Genomic DNA, 18,782 nt, shown 5'->3' on the forward strand with positions numbered 1-18,782 from the left:
TATCATTCGGTTAGGGTGGTGAGATCTGCATTCACAGACCACATACTGATAAGAGGCTACCCTTTGGTCAGGATCTGCTAGTCGGCAGGCTTCTTTGTGGTATGAGACTGTAGTGGCCACCCTGCCTAGCATTTTTCTTTGGGATAGACCTGATTCTCGGGGCCTCTCTCGTCGGCTATTTAGGCTTAATTTGCCCTCGTACTATGCCTTATTTCTTTCAGTAGTGGTTTTGAGGCCTGGGCCTTTGATGGCAACGTTTTTCTTTTTCCCCGGATGGGGTCACCTTCAGGGTGTCTAGACGTACTAGTCGGATTCAACGGTAATTTATGCCTTATTTTAGTGTAGACTATTCTTCCTCCGGCCAGTTGTTAATTTCTTAGATCAGACCTTACATATTGGTTTCGACTCCTACGATGGCGCGATGGATTATGGTTATTGACATTGGCAGGGCTGTATTTGAGTTTCGGAGCATTTTCGGTTACAGGCGCTGTGGCTTCCGGTGCCTTTAGGGCAGGCGTTTCCCTGCTAGACATCAGCACAGGGGTCAGCAACCTATGGCACGTGTGCCATGCATGGCACTTGAGCTGCCTTTGCACAGCAGTCATGGCTGCTATAACTATACAGGCTCTGATCTATTAGGAGTCCCAATGAGACTTCATATATCTGCTAGTGAAACTGAGCAGTGATTGCAGTTTTTGAAGGACAATCCTCAATTTACGCATTGCAGTACTTAGAGGAATCAGTCTCAGATCACTTCCTCCCAGCACTTGTGAACACGAATATGCACTGGAGTAGAGGCCCACGGCAGCCATTGCAGCTTTTACCCTTGACCTGCCTCACCTACCACAAACAACTCATATATAGTACAGGAGCCCACATACACATAAATACAACACTACAAAGCAACTGAAGCATCCTTAAATAACACAGCCAGAATACGGCAACAACATACATACCTCAATTTTAATAAAAAAAAAAAAATAGGACTAGCACGCCAAGGGACTTCAAAGTCTTATTTTGCCACAGTACTATAAAAAGGTTGTCTAGCCCTGTTCTAGGGAATACAGATATTTCTGTGAATATCAAGTCTAAAAAGATCTTTGAAGTGAATCTACCTAATGAAAAATGAGTTATTCCACTAAATAAATAAAAACAGTTAATTGTGTGCCCTCAGTGTAACTTTAATTTTGTAGAAAATATAGTTTTTACGTGAGCATTTTAAATGACAGATTTTATGGGAGAAATCAACTCTCTGTGTAAGAACAAACTTGATTTTGAGTCTACACCCCTCGAACAAGCTATATGGCTGTTTTCCATAATTTTGTTTCCACATTTCGAATTAAGGGGAAAAAAATACACAGTTAAGTAAATAAGTGCACAAACAGGACGGAAGAACACACATCCCACATATGTATTGAAAAAGATCACATAAGAACACAACTGAGCAAACACAAGCACATGTCATAGAGAATATAAAATATTAGGCTTGGAAAACATGCATCGCCAATGGTATAAATTATATGTGTTGATTATTATCACAAAGGGCTTAGTAGGCAGCTTCAATATGCTCTCCAAACTCTTCTATAAAGTGATATACATTCTAAATAGGACCACTTTCATAAAACTATATGGAAACAGACTAACTGGCTTGAATGACACATTGAATTGAGGTTAGTAAAAGTAATGATATGGTTTGTTTGTGATGTCAAAAAGGCCTCCAACATTAGCGCACACCATAGGAAAGCATTGAAAATGAATTTCAATGCTTCCCTATGGGGAATAGAGCGACGCTGGAGGTCCTCACACAGCGTGAGGACGTCCAGCGACGCTCTAGCACGGAAAACCTGTGCTAAAGAGCAGGAAGTTCCCTCTAGTGGCTGTCTAATAGACAGCCACTAGGGGAGGACTTAACCCTGCAAGGTAATTATTGCAGTTTTAAAAAAACTGCAATAATTACACTTGCAGGGTTAAGGGTAGTGGGAGTTGGCACCCAGACCACTCCAATGAGCAGGAGTGGTCTGGGTGCCTGGAGTGTCCCTTTAATTTATATTAAAATTGTCTTTAGTATTAATAGATAGATGTGATAGAACACATAATTTTATCTTTGTTAATATTATTTTATGTTATGTTATTTTTGTATTTTTTTATATATTTATGTTTGTAAATGTCCTTCTAAGTTATGACTTTTTGTATATTTTTGTTTTCCATTTATTTAGCTGATTGCATAAAGCATACTGCTATTACTCTTTCTAAAGCACCTGCAGCCAGTAACGTTTTTTATTATGCACACTTAATAATTAGTCCTTACCATGCAAATACATTGTTTTACATGAAGCATTAAGTGGGGGTATAGCCACCTTATCTGCCTTTTCGGGCCAGCCCTTTGGTATAAATATGTTGTGGTGCTGTGGAAAATTAAAGGAACCCTAACCTTAAAAAAGCATTTAATATAAAAACAAAAAAGATATTTACTGAAAAAACTTTTATTAAGAGAAACTAATGCCATCTTGGGGTTCTGAAGTCAGAGTAATAGATCATATCAAACTTGTTATGCTGGGGACTCAAATTTAACTTTATTATCTTCTTACCATAGGTAAAAAAATTAATAAAATAGTGTTACGTATGGATCTACACGTATGTAGACGTGCTAATCTTTATATGTTTAAATACATGGCAAGCAATCATCTCAAAAACAGATATGCAGTGTCTCACCATTTAATTGGTGTGTAAAAAAAATCAAATAGACACAACTGTTTTTCCCAGATATAAAATATGTTTGTACTGGTAACCTTTTGCTCTCTTAGCTGGTAAAGCACACTGTTTGTCACTTCCCTAGGTATACAGAATCATTCTCACCTACACCTATGTATAATATGTACAGAGAACACAACCATTCCCAAAAGGAAAAAATGAGAAACATAATGTTTGTACTTATACACCTAAGATACACTCAAATATGCAAACACGCAAATGCACACATAAGCATCCTCCCTTACACCTGCATCAGAGGAGGTGCTGGTGACTCCTCCCATTTTACCTGTGTGGAGCAATTCTGGTACTTTGCCAAGCTGCCTCAAGAAGCATATATAAGGTTCATCACAGAATGGTCAACCTGTTCCCTTCCTCTTCTCCACTTCAACGATTTCACTTCTAAGAAGATGGGAACCTTTAAAGGGATCCCATTGTGGATCCTTTTAGTCCTCTTGGGCCCGTTGAATGGTAAGAACATATTACCCATTTAATTTTTTCAATAATAATAAAAGAAAAAAAAAGCATTTTTACAAGTGTTTATACTATGTAATTCACTAAGTCCTTTTTTAGTAATAATAATAATAATAATAATATCCATTTCCAATTTCAATTTGCTCCTTGACATATTAACTTTTTCAATGTAAATACCTTTTGAGTTCTCTAGTTTTATCAGTATCACTTTTGCACATTTCTGAATATAAAACAGTAATTATATATTAAGCATCTGGAAACATATGTTTTTTAAAAAGAAAAATAGAAAGTCGTAACTAAAAATGATTGTCAGTTATTAGAAGGTATAAAAACAGCGTAAAAGCTAACCTTATGAAGCTGAAAAAAAGTTTTAAAAAATAAATACATATAGGGAAGAATTCCTAAAATTTAATGTACAACCTCAATAGAGAACTGTGATAGAAATAAAGAAATTTTAAAAATCTCTTTTAAAATACTAATTTAATATTTAAACATTGATTGCATTAAAACACATTTCTTGCTGCACTTTGAAGTATTGTATGTAAAGTGTTTGTTTACCGTAACTGTGCAATTCCAGGCAGCTCCTTAGCTTTTATAATATCAAAGTAAATTATTCTCACCTTGTAAGATCTGGGTGAATATTTAACCCTTTATCCAAAATGTCCCTTTTGGTCATGTTCCTACATCATGAGTCATTTTGATTATTGTTGATTATTAGGAAGGCAAATCTAGTAATATCTTGGCAGAAAAAAAAGGGAGAGGTTGTGTAGGGGAATGCATTCCTTTAAATGGCATTAAAACAGCCTACTGGCTATGCACAACAAATTATATTGCCAGGGGTGTGTATGTGTGGTTATAAACTTTAGATTGTAAAACCTTTGGTATTTGTTGTTTTTGTTAGTTAAACACAGTTGATTTAACTTGTCATGATTCTGAAGAAAATAAAAGCGGATTAGGCAGTCACGTGTGTGTTAAAATATGCACTTGTAGATGAGAGTGTTTGAAGACCAGTAGATATGCTATCCAGCACACGCTTGCACTGATTGTCCATATGATATATAGCCTTTTTATTTTTTGATTGATTGGATTGTTTATTTATTTATTAGATTATATCTGATAACTGCAGAACCAGCTGTGCCGGTTTGAAATGTACTCCTGTATTTTCCTTCCATGATCAACTTTCAGATGTTTAATACTTTTTGTAATTCTACTCACTTCATTTTTCACTTTATAATAAATTAGTAAATGCTTTTGCTGGACAAAATTTTCACTTATGTTTGAAACACATGATCGTGGTGCAGTTTGAAGGGATACATTTCTGTAATACAGAAAGCTATCAATATTTTTGTCTCTAACTCTGTTTCTGTCTGTATATCTGTCTGTCTCTCTGTATATCTTTCCATCAATTAAAATTCCATTTGATCTACATATCTGCAAATGAAAATGGTTTTCAGAAAAAAAAAAAAATATCTTAACATAAACCTTCTGGTAGGCAATGGGATATTTGAAAATGCAGAAAATTGTGTACTGAACTAATCAAACCAGTTGCCTGATTGACAGTCAGGGGAGTGTTACAAGGTTAATTTATAAAAATGTTCATTTCTATTGAAATCTTTTTTTGTAAAATGGAAAAAAAGAGGACACACTCTTCACATAAAGAGTTTCAGCAAGCGCTACGGAATCTGTTGACACAATATAAATGGCAATAATGATAATAATATGTGCAGTGGCGGATCCAGGGGGAGGGGGCAACGGGGCAATTGCCCCCCCCCCCGAGATTCTCCCCTGCCAGCTAATGCAGGGCTGGCATTGCCCAAGTGCCAGCCCTACAATGTGCATGCGGACCGGGGAGGGAGATCTCTGTGATCTCCCTCCCCGGTCCGCAGGCACATTGCTGACAGCCGGCAGGGGAGGGAGTGAGAGAGGACCAAGGAGCTCTTACCTGCAGCTCCTCCGGGTCCTCCTCTCGCGAGATTTGGAGGGTTGCCGCGGTAACCACGGCAACGCCGTGTAGCTGGGATAGAGTTCACCTCACCACCATCGGACCACCAGGGAATCCCACTGGACCACCAGGGAATCCCACTGGACCACCAGGGAACAAAATATGTCCCCCTTCCTCATCAATAAAGGTAAGAAGGGAGGGGGGACATAAATATATTAATTTTAATTAAATAAAAAAAAAAAAGCCTCCCTACCCTCCTTACCCCCCATACACACACTACCACAAACTGCCCCAGAAACACTGCCCCCCATACACACACTACCACACACTGCCCCAGAAACACTGCCCCCCATACACACACTACCACACACTGCCCCAGAAACACTGCCCCCATACACACACTACCACACACTGCCCCAGAAACTCTGCCCCCCATACACACACTACCACACACTGCCCCAAAAACACTGCCCCCATACACACACTACCACAAACTGCCCCAGAAACACTGCCCCCCATACACACACTACCACACACTGCCCCAGAAACACTGCCCCCCATACACACACTACCACACACTGCCCCAGAAACACTGCCCCCCACACACACTACCACACACTGCCCCAGAAACACTGCCCCCCATACACACACTACACACACTGCCCCCCATACACACACTACCACACACTGCCCCAGAAACACTGCCCCCCATACACACACTACACACACTGCCCCCCATACACACACTACCACACACTGCCCCAGAAACACTGCCCCCCATACACACACAACCACACACTACCCCAGAAACACTGCCCCCCATACACACACTACCACACACTCCCCCAGAAACACTGCCCCCATACACACACTACACACACTGCCCCACAAACACTGCCCCCATACACACACTACACATACTGGACCACAAACACTGCCCCCATACACACACTGCCCCACAACACTGGCCCCCATACACACACTACAAACACTGCCCCCATATACACACTACACACATTGCCCCACAAACACTGCCCCCATACACACACTACACACACTGCCCCACAAACACTGGCCCCATACACACACTACACACACTGCCCTACAAACACTGCCCCCATACACACACTGCCCCATGCACACACTACACACATTGCCCCACAAACACTGCCCCATACACACTACACACACTGCCCCCATACACACAATACACACATTGCCCCACAAACACTGCCCCATACACATACTACACACACTGCCCCACAAACACTGCCCCCATACACACACTGCACACACTGCCCCTCAAACACTGCCCCATACACACACTACACACACTGCCCCATACACACACCGCCCCAAACACACACACACACTGCAACTCTCACACACACTGCCACCCTCACACACACACACACACACACACACACTGCAGCTCTCTCACACACACACTGCCCCACACATACACTGCCCCTGACACACACACTGCAACCCTGACATACACTGCCGCCCTCACGCACTCGCACTTCACCACTCACACACACAGTGCACCTTTCACACACACTTCACCCCTAACACATACCACTGCTTCTATGCCCAATATCCCAGCAGACCCCAGGTAAGTTGTCAAAATGTTCTTAAACGGTTTGACTACTTACTCTGGGATGGGATCCTGGCACTACTGGCGCCATAACTACTACACTGAGCTGTAGTGTTTATTGTGCCTGGATTATTTCTTTAAATAATCTACAAGTGCCCCTCCCGAGATCAGGTTCTGGATCAGCCACTGAATATGTGTCTCTCTCCTCTTCTCCTAGCACCATTAGCTCCCCCCCTCTCTCTCTCTCTTTCTCTCCTTATCTCTCTCCCTATCCTCTCTAAGTCCAACTACTCATTAAGTAGTGTTGTCAGCAGTTATGTGCTGTGCTGCCTAGTAAAAAATAATAACAAGCACTAGTATTCTACTACCTAAAGAGATCCAGGGTTGAAGTAGTCTGGGGTTTTGTCTCTTAAAGCCACCCATACCCCATCTATACATTTTAAATCAACTGCTGTATTTGGCATAACAAATAATCATCTTTATTTTTCTCTCCTCTCTTTCTCTCTCTCTCTCTCTTTCTCTATATGCCCTGTATGCTTGTCCATCAATATATTTTTTTTTTTATTTGAAAGTCCATTCCAATTTATAAATAGTATGCATTCTGGGAACATATTGACTAATCACAAATATAAGGTGTTATATTACACTGCATAATGCCAGTTATCAAAAGGGAAGTTGTGTAGCATAAAGGTGAAGATTTGAAGAAAAGAATTTCTAGGTTCATAAGTATCATAGACTTTGGCTCAACGCCAGGTGTTTGCAGTGTAACACAGGTGTGGTGATAGCTTGGACATGAACCTTTACTGTTAAATGCTTGATTTTAATGACATCTACAAAATACATCACTACTGTGTAAGATAAGATGGTGTTAACATACAAAAAAATTTTCATGTAAAGCATGACCTAGTGAAACTAAACACTTAGTATTAAGTACTTTTGAGGGATGTTGGATACATATCCCAGTGTTTCACTCTCTAACACGTATCATACAGATGACGTGTTTTATTATTCCTTGCTTTCACGCTTTCTTTATGAGTACTTACTTTTAGCTTAGTTTATAACAGCTTTATTGAATAAATATTGTAAATTCTAGGAACGCTCCCTTTTGACATTTAGTAGAGCGTGCTAGATGGCATGTTTCCTTAAAATTATGGATAGACAGATTGACATACAGATATAGAAGATAGAATAGTAGATATACATACAGACAAACAAACAAACAAACAAACAAACAGAGAAGCAGAAAAATGTCTTGCAAACATGTTAGACAAAAATGAGAAATGTCTCATTTCAAGTTTTCAAGATATAAAGTTTAGATCTGGATGATTTATTCTGTTCTTCCGGCTGTGGCACTAGATTTTGTGTTAAGTATACACATAGGATATTAAAAGAAAGTATTTTAAAAATACAATTTGTATTACGGCACTTAAATTACAGTGGAAACAATAATTATTATCTAGATATTGTTTTGGAATTTGGACAATTGTTCTGCCCTTAAGGAGGTTAACGTTTTATAAACCATGACAAAATCCAAATGTACAGTTTATTGAATGAGCAAGAAAGCAAAGTGCCAAGTACAAGCTGTTAAAACCTATTTTTAGCCTGTCTAAACAATCTGGCGTTGATAAAAAAGAAAAGCACATGAATTGTTAAAGGTATACAATGAAATGCAGCACAACTATCTAATTAAAAATACAGTTTATAATCTCAATATTAACTAAATAAGTAAAAATTCAGTTATTCTATGATTAAAACATTGATTAATATTAAGATATTAATAATAATTTTTAAGTGCTTAATTAGAAAAAGTGCATGGATTAAATACTGTTTACCTTGCTGGGAAATAAAGGAAGATGGCCACTTTTCTGGTATAAACACCATTGAATAAAACAGTGAAAATCACCAAGACATGTGCCATTAAAAAAAAAAAGGATAATAAAGTTTTAGCAGAGTACTGCAAAATCCAGTTAAGGCAAAGCAAAACCAAGACAAACATTGAAAATGAAGATGAGAAGTAGACGCATGGTTTTGCATGTTTTCTCTATGCTGACCACCATTTGTAAGGTCAAAACGTCTAATACTGATTGACAATGAGGTAAGATAGAGACACCAAGTTGCAGGAGAAAGAGTTGTTGACATCAGTTTAGTTTTATTTTCACTTCTTCCAAATACATAATTGTTAAAAATAAGGATAAGTAAAGATTATATAAATATTACTAAAAACATACCAGTTCTCCTTTAACCCCTCAAGGACCAAACTTCTGGAATAAAAGGGAATCATGACATGCCACACATGTCATGTGTCCTTAAGGGGTTAAACCTGTGACTATGACCTGTTATGTTTCAAATGCTGAAATATAAAACAAGCCAATAAGAAAGCTTGTCTTTTTACTTCTTGTCCATGTAGCTCAGATGCAGTATGGAGACTACAATGTAGATGAGACAGTTGATTACACTTTTGAAGACAGCACCCAACAACAACAACAGAACAGTAAGTGGAAACTATTCACACATTTTATTTTAGAAATACAGAATATATACTGATAAGAGAATGTATGTTTCCAAAGTTCTTCTTGTTGATAAAGTATGCATATTGTAGCTATATGTTCTATTTTCTATGTTATGGGGTTTTTTTTTGTTCACGTCACAAATGCTGTGAAATTACGTAGGCAAAATAATTTGGGGCCAATTTCTGTGAATTTTCCAAATAGTCAATGATCTAGCCATCTCTCATATTTTTATTGAACTTGTCCGTGGATCTCTTCTTTTCAGTTGTAGTAACCGGTCCTCCAAGAATATCCATCATACAAGCTGTGCCTACCACCCCGGTTGTAAAAGGTAAGATGATGATATTTATATAAACGCATTCAGTAAGTAATATATATGGGCATATAACTTATCGTATTTATGTATCAGATAAACAACATCTATAATGATTACAAATAATTGCATGACCTTTCTACATTCTGATTCTGATTTCATTATTGGAAAGCAATTGCTAACATTTGCATATATTGTATCTTGCACCCTTTATAGCAATCAACACAGCTCACAATGGTAAAGTCTGCAGCACTTGGGGGAACTTCCACTTCAAAAATTTTGATGGTGATGTGTTCTACTTCCCGGGAACCTGCAACTACGTTTACTCATCCCACTGCAAAAGTTCATATGAAGACTTTAACATCCAAATCCGACGTTCAGTCATTAATAATGTCCCTGTTATTGAAAAGATCACCATGAAAATTGATGGACTTGTAGTACAAATTGACAGCAGCAATGTGCAAGTCAATGGAGAGGTGTAAGTTATCTTCTCTGCTTAACTTGGGTAACACATGTAAATGGGTATTAATGTACTATGTAATAAAATAGTTAAAGGGACACTCCAGGCACCCAGACCACTTCTGCCATTTGGACTGCCACCACCCTTAACCCTGCAAGTGTAATTATCTATTAGGCAGCCACTAGAGGGACTTTCGTGTTCTTAGAACACGACAAGTGTTTTTGAAACGATGCTGGACGTTCTCACGCTATGCATGAAGACCTCCATTGTGTAGCCGGAATCCCCATAGGAAAGCATTTCCGCACATGCGCATTAGATCTCCCCTGCCGGCTGACGTCGGCGGAGGAGGAGCGTGGGCAATGCCTGACCCAGTGCCAAGGGACATCGGTGCTGGATTCAGGTAAGTTACTGAAGGGGGTGGGAGAGAGAGGGGCACTTTAAAGGGACACTACAGGTACTATAACTGCTTCATCCTATTGAAGTTGTTACAGAGTCTGGAATCCCCTAGCTCTGTTATTCCACTCAGTGTTAATTGCTTTCAATATTTTTAATAAACAAGAGTTTCAGCTGCCCATTCCTTCTTTGCTGCTTGGACTCATAATCACTCATGACAGCTTTTAACCTATCACATCACCCATGCTAATATGAATTGGTATGGCTAGAAGGACGTGTGTACTCTTTTACATCCGTGGGTGTCCATGGATTCTTATTTAGTGTTAAAAATGGTTTAATACACGATTGAATAATAGTGAATGGAGGGACAGCACAAGAGGCCTCCAGGCACTATTATACATTTGTTTAGATGAAATGGTTATAGGGTCTAGTGTCCTTTTAAAAACAAAATCCCCAGGTTCATTTTACAAAACATTCTCAAGAAATAACAGAAACTTGTTATGTTTTAAAGAATTTTTAAATTTATTCTTGTTTATCGCCTACATAGCCTAAATCAAACCTTTGATTCAGAAAAACCTGCCACAATCATAATGGTCCTGAAATATCAGGGATCCGAAATTGTCACAGAATTCCATAAGCAAAGACTGCTATCACATTTTAAGACTCAAGCCATATTTTTATGATTGTTATGTTTGGAATAAACCATTGTCCAATATTTGACTATGCACGTTCATTCTATTGGGGCTTACCAGGATTTTGCAGATCTGGTTTATTGGTTGATATCTGACAGTGTACATTTGAGCTTTGGAAAACTTCTCATGGAACAAAAAAAATACTCCCCAATTATATAAATAATTTGAGAAATGTATGTTCTGCATATGTATATGATGCTGAGCAGAACATTTCTGAATTAACTTCAGGTCCTAAAAAATTAAAGAGAAATGGTGCTAAGCTATGTTAAGAAATGGTGCTAACCTATGTGTATAGCTCACCTAAGCTATTCTCATTCTAAAGTCATAATGGTAAATGTTGTGTTGACATAGAATTCTTTGCATGTGTATCTATGTGTTAAAAAGCAAAGCTGAATAATACTAACATATTTTCTAAATTCTTGTTCCAGAGTGCAATTGCCTTATGGTGGTGGTGGGGTTCAGATTGAAAAGAATGGAGTGTATCTAAAAGTGAGCTCCAAGCTTGGATTGGTCTTCATGTGGAACGAAGATGATAGCCTACTGGTAAAAAAAAATGGACTAAAATATCTTTACAATAAGATGTAAAAAAATGTCTGGCTTGTGTAAACACTATATTTTCTCTCTTTGTATAGCTTGAACTTGATCAGAAGTATGCCAATCAAACCTGTGGGCTGTGTGGAGACTACAACAGCATCTCCATCAACAATGAGTTCATTTCTAATGGTTTGTATATTTGTGGCTTGATATTAAAGATAGTTTGGCTTAAATTATATATAAAACACCATTCTAGTGAAAACACTATACTATGTCCTGTTCCCTTCAAGTTTTTGAAAACCATATACGTGAAGAATTGTACTTTGTCTCATTCACTTGGAGTTTTTGATGCTTCATATTAGACATATTCATGAGTCTTTCATTAACCCTATAATAAGAAAATATATCAATGTGATTTATTGGAAAATGGGAAAGTACATTGATTATGCCCCTGCTCTACATTGTGTATTTTTACAGGTGTCCAGATCACAGAAACTCAATTTGGAAACCTGCAGAAAATGGATGGACCTACAGAGCAATGCCTGGATGTTCCACCACAACCCAAAAGCAATTGCACAGACTATGTAAGCAATGGCATTTGTTACAGGGATATGTAACATACTTTTATAACATGTCCACACCACAAATTGTGAATTTAGTTTGGACATGTTATAAAACATGTCGAAATGATAAACAAAATGTATTATAATTACTACATTAGCCTTATTGTGGAATCTAAAATGTAATGAGTCTGATGAAAACAAAAGCACATACTTTTGGGGATTTTCTGCTTTCTATTCTGATAAATGTTTGGGGAAAAACATGTAATCCTATAGAATTGAGTGAATTAATAAAAAAAAAGAAAATGTATTCTAATCATCCTTTATATTTACTAAAATATGAAATATTAAGTTCATTTGATCATTAAAAAGTAATATCCATTAGCAACTAAATTAGTAGAAATGAACAGCTAGGATTATACTTGCACAGTCCAGTAGAAATAAATATATATTTGCGATTTTACATTACAAGATGTTCTGCATTCATCAAATGTTAACTTTGCAAATAACTTGATTGAAATGGTTTGTGATACATTCTCTTACAGGAAAACATTTGTGAGGGAATCTTGATGGGAGCAGCCTTTTCAAATTGCCGCTCTTTGGTGGATGTTGATCAATATATTGAGACTTGTGTGAAAGACCTTTGTCTCTGCAACAGCAATGTCACCACTCTCTGTTTGTGTGATACATTTGCTGAATACTCAAGACAATGTGCCCATGCTGGAGGTCAACCACAGAATTGGAGATCACCCGATTTGTGCCGTGAGTTAATTTCTTTACATATCTTGCAACAGCATTTCTCTTATTAAGCATATTCTTTTCCTACGTTTAATTTTATTACTTTTAAGAAAATCGAAATGCATGGGATATCCTAATATAGTGATGATAACTGATGTTAGCATGGTTTCATTGGCAAACTAAGGTTATATTAAGTGTAATACGTGAAACATTAGATGATTCTACACAAAATCAGTTGATATTGATTTCTAATTTTATTTTTTCATGACAGCTAAAAAGTGTCCTTATAACATGGTGTACCAAGAATGCGGCTCACCTTGTGCTGATACCTGCACAAACCCAGAAAGAGGTGTCCTTTGTGAAGATCACTGTTTAGAAGGCTGTTTCTGTCCACCAGGTACTTTTTAGAGCATGTTTCAAAAGAAAGTGTCAATAATTTATAGGTAAACCATAACAGCTATAGTCATATGAAAATATAATTTCCTTGTATGGTTTCATTTAAATGAGGACAAAAATCCATATATTGGCTGACGCCTTGACTCTTAAGCTTAACAATCCACTTTATTCCAGGGACTGTATTTGATGACATCAGTAATGCAGGCTGTGTTCCAATTGAGAAATGCTCATGTACATTCAACAGTGATACCTATACTGCAGGGACAGCTTACTCCACATCTTGCAGCACCTGGTGAGTTCTGCATATATGATCATGTCTATGAAGAACAAGCCATTTTGAAGATTTAAGTTCAAGGGTGGGTAAACGGTAGATCCCCATATTTTGTAGGCTGCAAATCTGATACTTTTACATTCTAAAGGCTGGTAAAGCATTATGACAGTTGTAGTTCTACAACATCTGGGACTCTACCTTTTGCCCAGTCTTGGTCTACTTGTATGTATTATAATGGGTCATGTTAACATTCTCAAATTAAGTATTTAGCTGTAATATGTATATATATATTTGTCTTCACCAGTATTAGCCCTCTCACCGACAGGGTGGTGCTCAGAAAATACAGTCCACCAATCACATTATTAATCTGCAGGGTTTTTAATAGTAACAACACCCTTCTTTCAAACAGTGATTGTTTAACTGCAAACTTACGTATTTGATTAATAGATATGTGATCTGAAATAAAGGGTTTGTTACATACACCCACCCAGATCTGCATTGTTCCCTACTTGACTGTAATCTTTTGAGTATTGACTTTACTTTGCTAGAGATAAGAACATGCTCCTTGTGATAACCATTAATACCTTCCTTCCTTACATATTTTGGAAGAGGGCCACCTTTAACCAACATTAGCGGATACAATAGTTTTTTTTACTGCTCCGATATACTTTATTAATAGAACCATTTAAGGTTTGTGACTGTACAATTTTGCATGAAAAAATATATGTAATATTTTCTATTGTCATTGTATCACTTCCAAAACATAGAGCATTATGCATGTAGAATGATTCAGCCAAACATCTAACAAGATGGCAACAAAATAACCATAATATTCTACTGATTTCTTTTGTTTGCTTTTAAATTACATAATCTTGCATTTTAAGTTTCTGTTTGTACAACAATAATAAAAAAAAAAAAAATGGAAATAATTAGAAAAATGAGATAGGCATATATTGAAGTTATTTTTGTATTCTTATTAGTAGTAGTGGTGATAGTAGTAGTTGTAGTAGTAGAACTACTAGCAGCAATATTAGTAGTAGCTAATTAAGTAAAAACTTATAGTACATCGCTGTACAACGAGACATGGCATAATTTAACAAAAAATAAATCACAACAGCATATTCAATAATATATTGAAAATAGCTTTGAAAATTGTCAGTTATCGTGTCTTTCCAAAAATATCCAAAAGTGTTAATGCTAAATAAACAGATCATTTTGTGGCAGAATAGTACTAAATAGCTATGACAAAATAGATAATCATTGATCAGTAAGTGATTAAAGGACATAACTGTGGTATTGGCAGCTAATAGGAAAATAATCAGTTGACCCTTTTCAACACCAACTTCTTTTGTCTTTTTGTCTTTTTTGCCTAATAGTGTAAGAATATATTTAAGGAATCCTTTACATAAGGAAATTCAGCTTAGAAAAATATTAATAGCTATTGTTAATTTCTTGGCTTTGACGTCAATGAATTGTAGAATTTGCAACAACTCATTTTTATTGTATGCAAACCATTTTTTAATCCTGTGAGATATGTTTGAGGGCTTCACCTTCTTGCACGCTTTAAAGCACATTCTACTTATAAAAAAAATAAAAAAAATAAAAATTTCAACAAATAAATCTTAAACTGAAGAGTCCTCTAGTGGTTTCCTTAGGTAATTTTCTTCTCTTTTTTTTTCATACAGTGTCTGTTCGGCTGGAAAGTGGGACTGCCAGAACATGCCTTGCCCAGCATCCTGCTCCATTCAAGGGGGGTCTCACATTACAACTTATGATCAAACTCACTACAATGTTTTTGGAGACTGTTATTATGTGCTATCTAAGGTAAAGAAAAAAATGAAATTATAAATATGACAATACGTAAATGACAGAGTAATATACAAGTTGGGACATTGTATAGCAAATGTGTTTGGTTTATGTAATTAATAGTGTCATTAATATTAATACTATTTCTTCTTCTAGGTCTGCAGTGGTTACGATTTTACAGTTCTGGCAGAACTGCGTAAATGTGGCCTTACAGAGAGTGAGACTTGCCTTAAAAGTGCCACTGTTATGCTTAATGGAGGAGAAACTGTGAGTTTACATTAGTAAATCTGTTACATTTGAAAAAATCTTGTGTGTTGACTTACATGGCAGCTTGTTTAGGATATGAAGAAAAAAAATCATATTTAAATTACACAAAAATAGATTAATGGTCAAGATATTGAGCTAACAAATTAGAATGCTCTAAATAATTTAAGCTGAGGTAAACCACAAACATTTGGAATGCTTCACTGATGGCTCATCTTCTTAGTTTCAGATGATATTATTTGCTTTTCTTCCTCAAAGCCTGTTGGCTTTTTTTCCCCAGTAAAACCAAAGAAAATAAAAAAAATATCAGTAATTCATTAACAATCAAGGTGCAAAATTTAGGCCAAAACTGTTGAGTTGCAAAAAAAAAAAAAAAAAAGTCTTCACCTCAATATTTTGCCATTTGGTACAATTCAGTGTTTTTTTTTGTCTTGATGATTCTGAACTGACTTTGCGAATAAAAAAAAAATATCTAGCTAGCCCCCGAAACTACCAGAAAAAAAGTTTTAAGAGACAATTGTTAAGCTAAACTTCCATAAATATTATATGAAAAATCAGGTATTCTCAGAATTAGAGAATTTTTAATACCACACAACTTTTAGATTGTAAGCTTGCTGGCTATCTAGCTCAATGCTTTGTATAAAAGTCCTTCTATATTTAAAACTCAGCTAAAGAATAGCGCCCTCTTTACTTTTTGTATTGATCAGTGTATACGATAGTCTATGGTTTTTCTCCAACTGTACAGGTCTGTCGAATATGTTGATGCTTTATAAATGGCAGTAATAATAATTTTAATAATAATAACTTTTCAGAAGTGCACCACTATCTCAATTATCATTTTCTCAGTTTTTTTTTTATATGTGCCTATATTTTCTTGTCTACATACATTTGTTTAAAGTTTGATTTCCATTTCTCATAATCGTAATTCTTTTTAATATTTTTATTTTTATTTGTCTAGAATGCGTTGTGTTTCCACTTTCCAATATCTAATTTCCAATACATATGAATGGCAAATGAAGAAGAGAAATAAATAGGTTTTATCTGAAAAATGTTCTCTCATTATTCCAACAGATTGTCGTTATCAAACCATGCGGCAGTGTGTATGTTAACAACATCTACACCCAGCTGCCTTTATCTGCAGGTATTAATTATATTCTATGTTTTATACAAAAATTTCCAAAGCTATGAACACATCAGTGTACAATTATACTATATATACTACACTATCAAAACCACCAATGGAATAGTGACAATAACCAAATAAAAAAAATGCATTTGTTATATTTATGTTTCTTCTATAATGCCTAAATGTGTTGACGTATTGTGATAACTGGCTAGGAACACTGAATTACTACATACTGGGAACTAAATAGTCTTTATATGTCATATGAAAGGTATATAAATAAAACAGAATTTTTTTAACTGAGTTTAATTTGTGCGCCTTAAATTGCAGCCAACGTTACCGTCTTCAGACCATCCTCATTCTACATTGTTGTCGAGACTACTTTGGGTGTCCAGATAGTGGCTCAACTCATTCCTTTCATGCAGGTCTATGTCATCCTAGACCCCTCTTTCAAGACCAAGACATGCGGTAAGAATATATTTTATTTTTGTCTCCTGTTTTCAACGGAATGTGCTTGGAATTAGTAATTTACTATCAGTTAATATTTTCAGGTCTCTGTGGAAACTTTAATGACAAACAGACAGATGATTTCCAGACCATTAATGGTGTAATAGAGGGAACTGCTGCATCCTTTGCCAATACTTGGAAAACCCAAGCATCCTGTCCCAATGTCAAGAATGTATATGAAAATCCATGTTCTCTCAGTGTCGAAAATGGTAATTTTCAAATAATAAAATTGTTTTGTTATCAATTAATTAATTTGTTTGTAATGGCTGCTAACCAAAATATGCCAGCTCTAACAGTAAGCAATTAATATGTGTAAGGGCATCTTCTTTTGGTAATTCTGCATAGTGATTTTATATTCGATACAAATGGTAAAACACCCCATTGTTTAGTCGTCTAATGTATGGCTTAAACAACTAATAAAAAAAGTATAATGCTTCATATTTGGAATTATAGGTACTCACTGCTCTGGTGTTTAGAACAAATAGTTACTGCTGTTATTTTATTTTACCAAACTTTTTCAATAACTAACATTTTAACTCTACTAGGTTTAGGTTAAGGTTGGCTAGGTTCAGGTTGGCCTCACCTTACACTCTCAGAAACAATAATACAGGAGCTCTGCATTTAACATCCTGCACAAACTCCCACAACTCCCAGACCTCATCTTACACTCCCAGAACCAACAATACAGGTGCTCTGCATTTAACATCCTGCACAAACTCCCACAACGCCCAGGCCTCACCTTACACTCCCAGAACCAACAATACAGGTGCTCTGCATTTAACATCCTGCACAAACTCCCACAACGCCCAGGCCTCACCTTACACTCCCAGAACCAACAATACAGGAGCTCGGCATTTATCATCCTGCACAAACTCCCACAACTCCCAAGCCTCACCTTACACTCCCAGAACCAACAATACAGGAGCTCTGCATTTAACATCCTGCACAAACTCCCACAACTCCCAGGCCTCATCTTACACTCCCAGAACCAACAATACAGGAGCTCTGCATTTAACATCCTGCACAAACTCCCACAACTCCCAAGCCTCACCTTACACTCCCAGAACCAACAATACAGGAGCTCTGCCTTTTTTATCAGCACTACCCACCCAGGTTCCCTCTAAATATATAGCATGCTCCTCCAGCTGAGATTCTCACTCAATTACCTCTTGATTCCCTTTACATTTTACCAATAGCTGCAATTCTCTGTGAAATTATTTTAGCCATCCCCTGCTACCACTTGTCTGAAATCCCCCACTGTATATTTTAGATTGTAAGCTCAGGGGCCATCGAGCTAAGCACTGTGTATGCCTAGATATTAGCTTACGGGCAGGGCCCTCTCTACCTTTTGTATTTGTATTTGTCTGTGTATATTGTATGTTCTCCACTAATTGTACAGCACTGAGGAATATGTTGGTGCTTTATAAATACCAGTAATAAATAAAATAAAAAAATAG

The 18,782-nt window shown here is 36.8% G+C and overlaps 1 protein-coding gene across 1 annotated transcript in view; it reads left to right on the forward strand.

The window, feature by feature from the left end:
• The first annotated feature begins 3,109 nt into the window (after positions 1 to 3,109).
• Positions 3,110 to 18,782, forward strand: part of MUC5AC (mucin 5AC, oligomeric mucus/gel-forming) — a 46,530-nt gene continuing 30,857 nt past the window's right edge. The window contains exons 1-15 of the mRNA XM_063437486.1: positions 3,110 to 3,219; positions 9,169 to 9,252; positions 9,534 to 9,599; positions 9,798 to 10,059; positions 11,555 to 11,669; positions 11,759 to 11,849; positions 12,138 to 12,244; positions 12,766 to 12,982; positions 13,230 to 13,355; positions 13,529 to 13,646; positions 15,311 to 15,449; positions 15,588 to 15,698; positions 16,767 to 16,836; positions 17,149 to 17,286; positions 17,370 to 17,534. Coding sequence (XP_063293556.1) covers positions 3,159 to 3,219; positions 9,169 to 9,252; positions 9,534 to 9,599; positions 9,798 to 10,059; positions 11,555 to 11,669; positions 11,759 to 11,849; positions 12,138 to 12,244; positions 12,766 to 12,982; positions 13,230 to 13,355; positions 13,529 to 13,646; positions 15,311 to 15,449; positions 15,588 to 15,698; positions 16,767 to 16,836; positions 17,149 to 17,286; positions 17,370 to 17,534 — 1,870 coding nt within the window. The 5' untranslated portion in view covers positions 3,110 to 3,158. The remainder of the gene's footprint in view (positions 3,220 to 9,168; positions 9,253 to 9,533; positions 9,600 to 9,797; positions 10,060 to 11,554; positions 11,670 to 11,758; positions 11,850 to 12,137; positions 12,245 to 12,765; positions 12,983 to 13,229; positions 13,356 to 13,528; positions 13,647 to 15,310; positions 15,450 to 15,587; positions 15,699 to 16,766; positions 16,837 to 17,148; positions 17,287 to 17,369; positions 17,535 to 18,782) is intronic.

This window comes from Pelobates fuscus, chromosome 12, assembly GCF_036172605.1.
Source record: "Pelobates fuscus isolate aPelFus1 chromosome 12, aPelFus1.pri, whole genome shotgun sequence".
Lineage (NCBI taxonomy): Eukaryota > Metazoa > Chordata > Amphibia > Anura > Pelobatidae > Pelobates > Pelobates fuscus.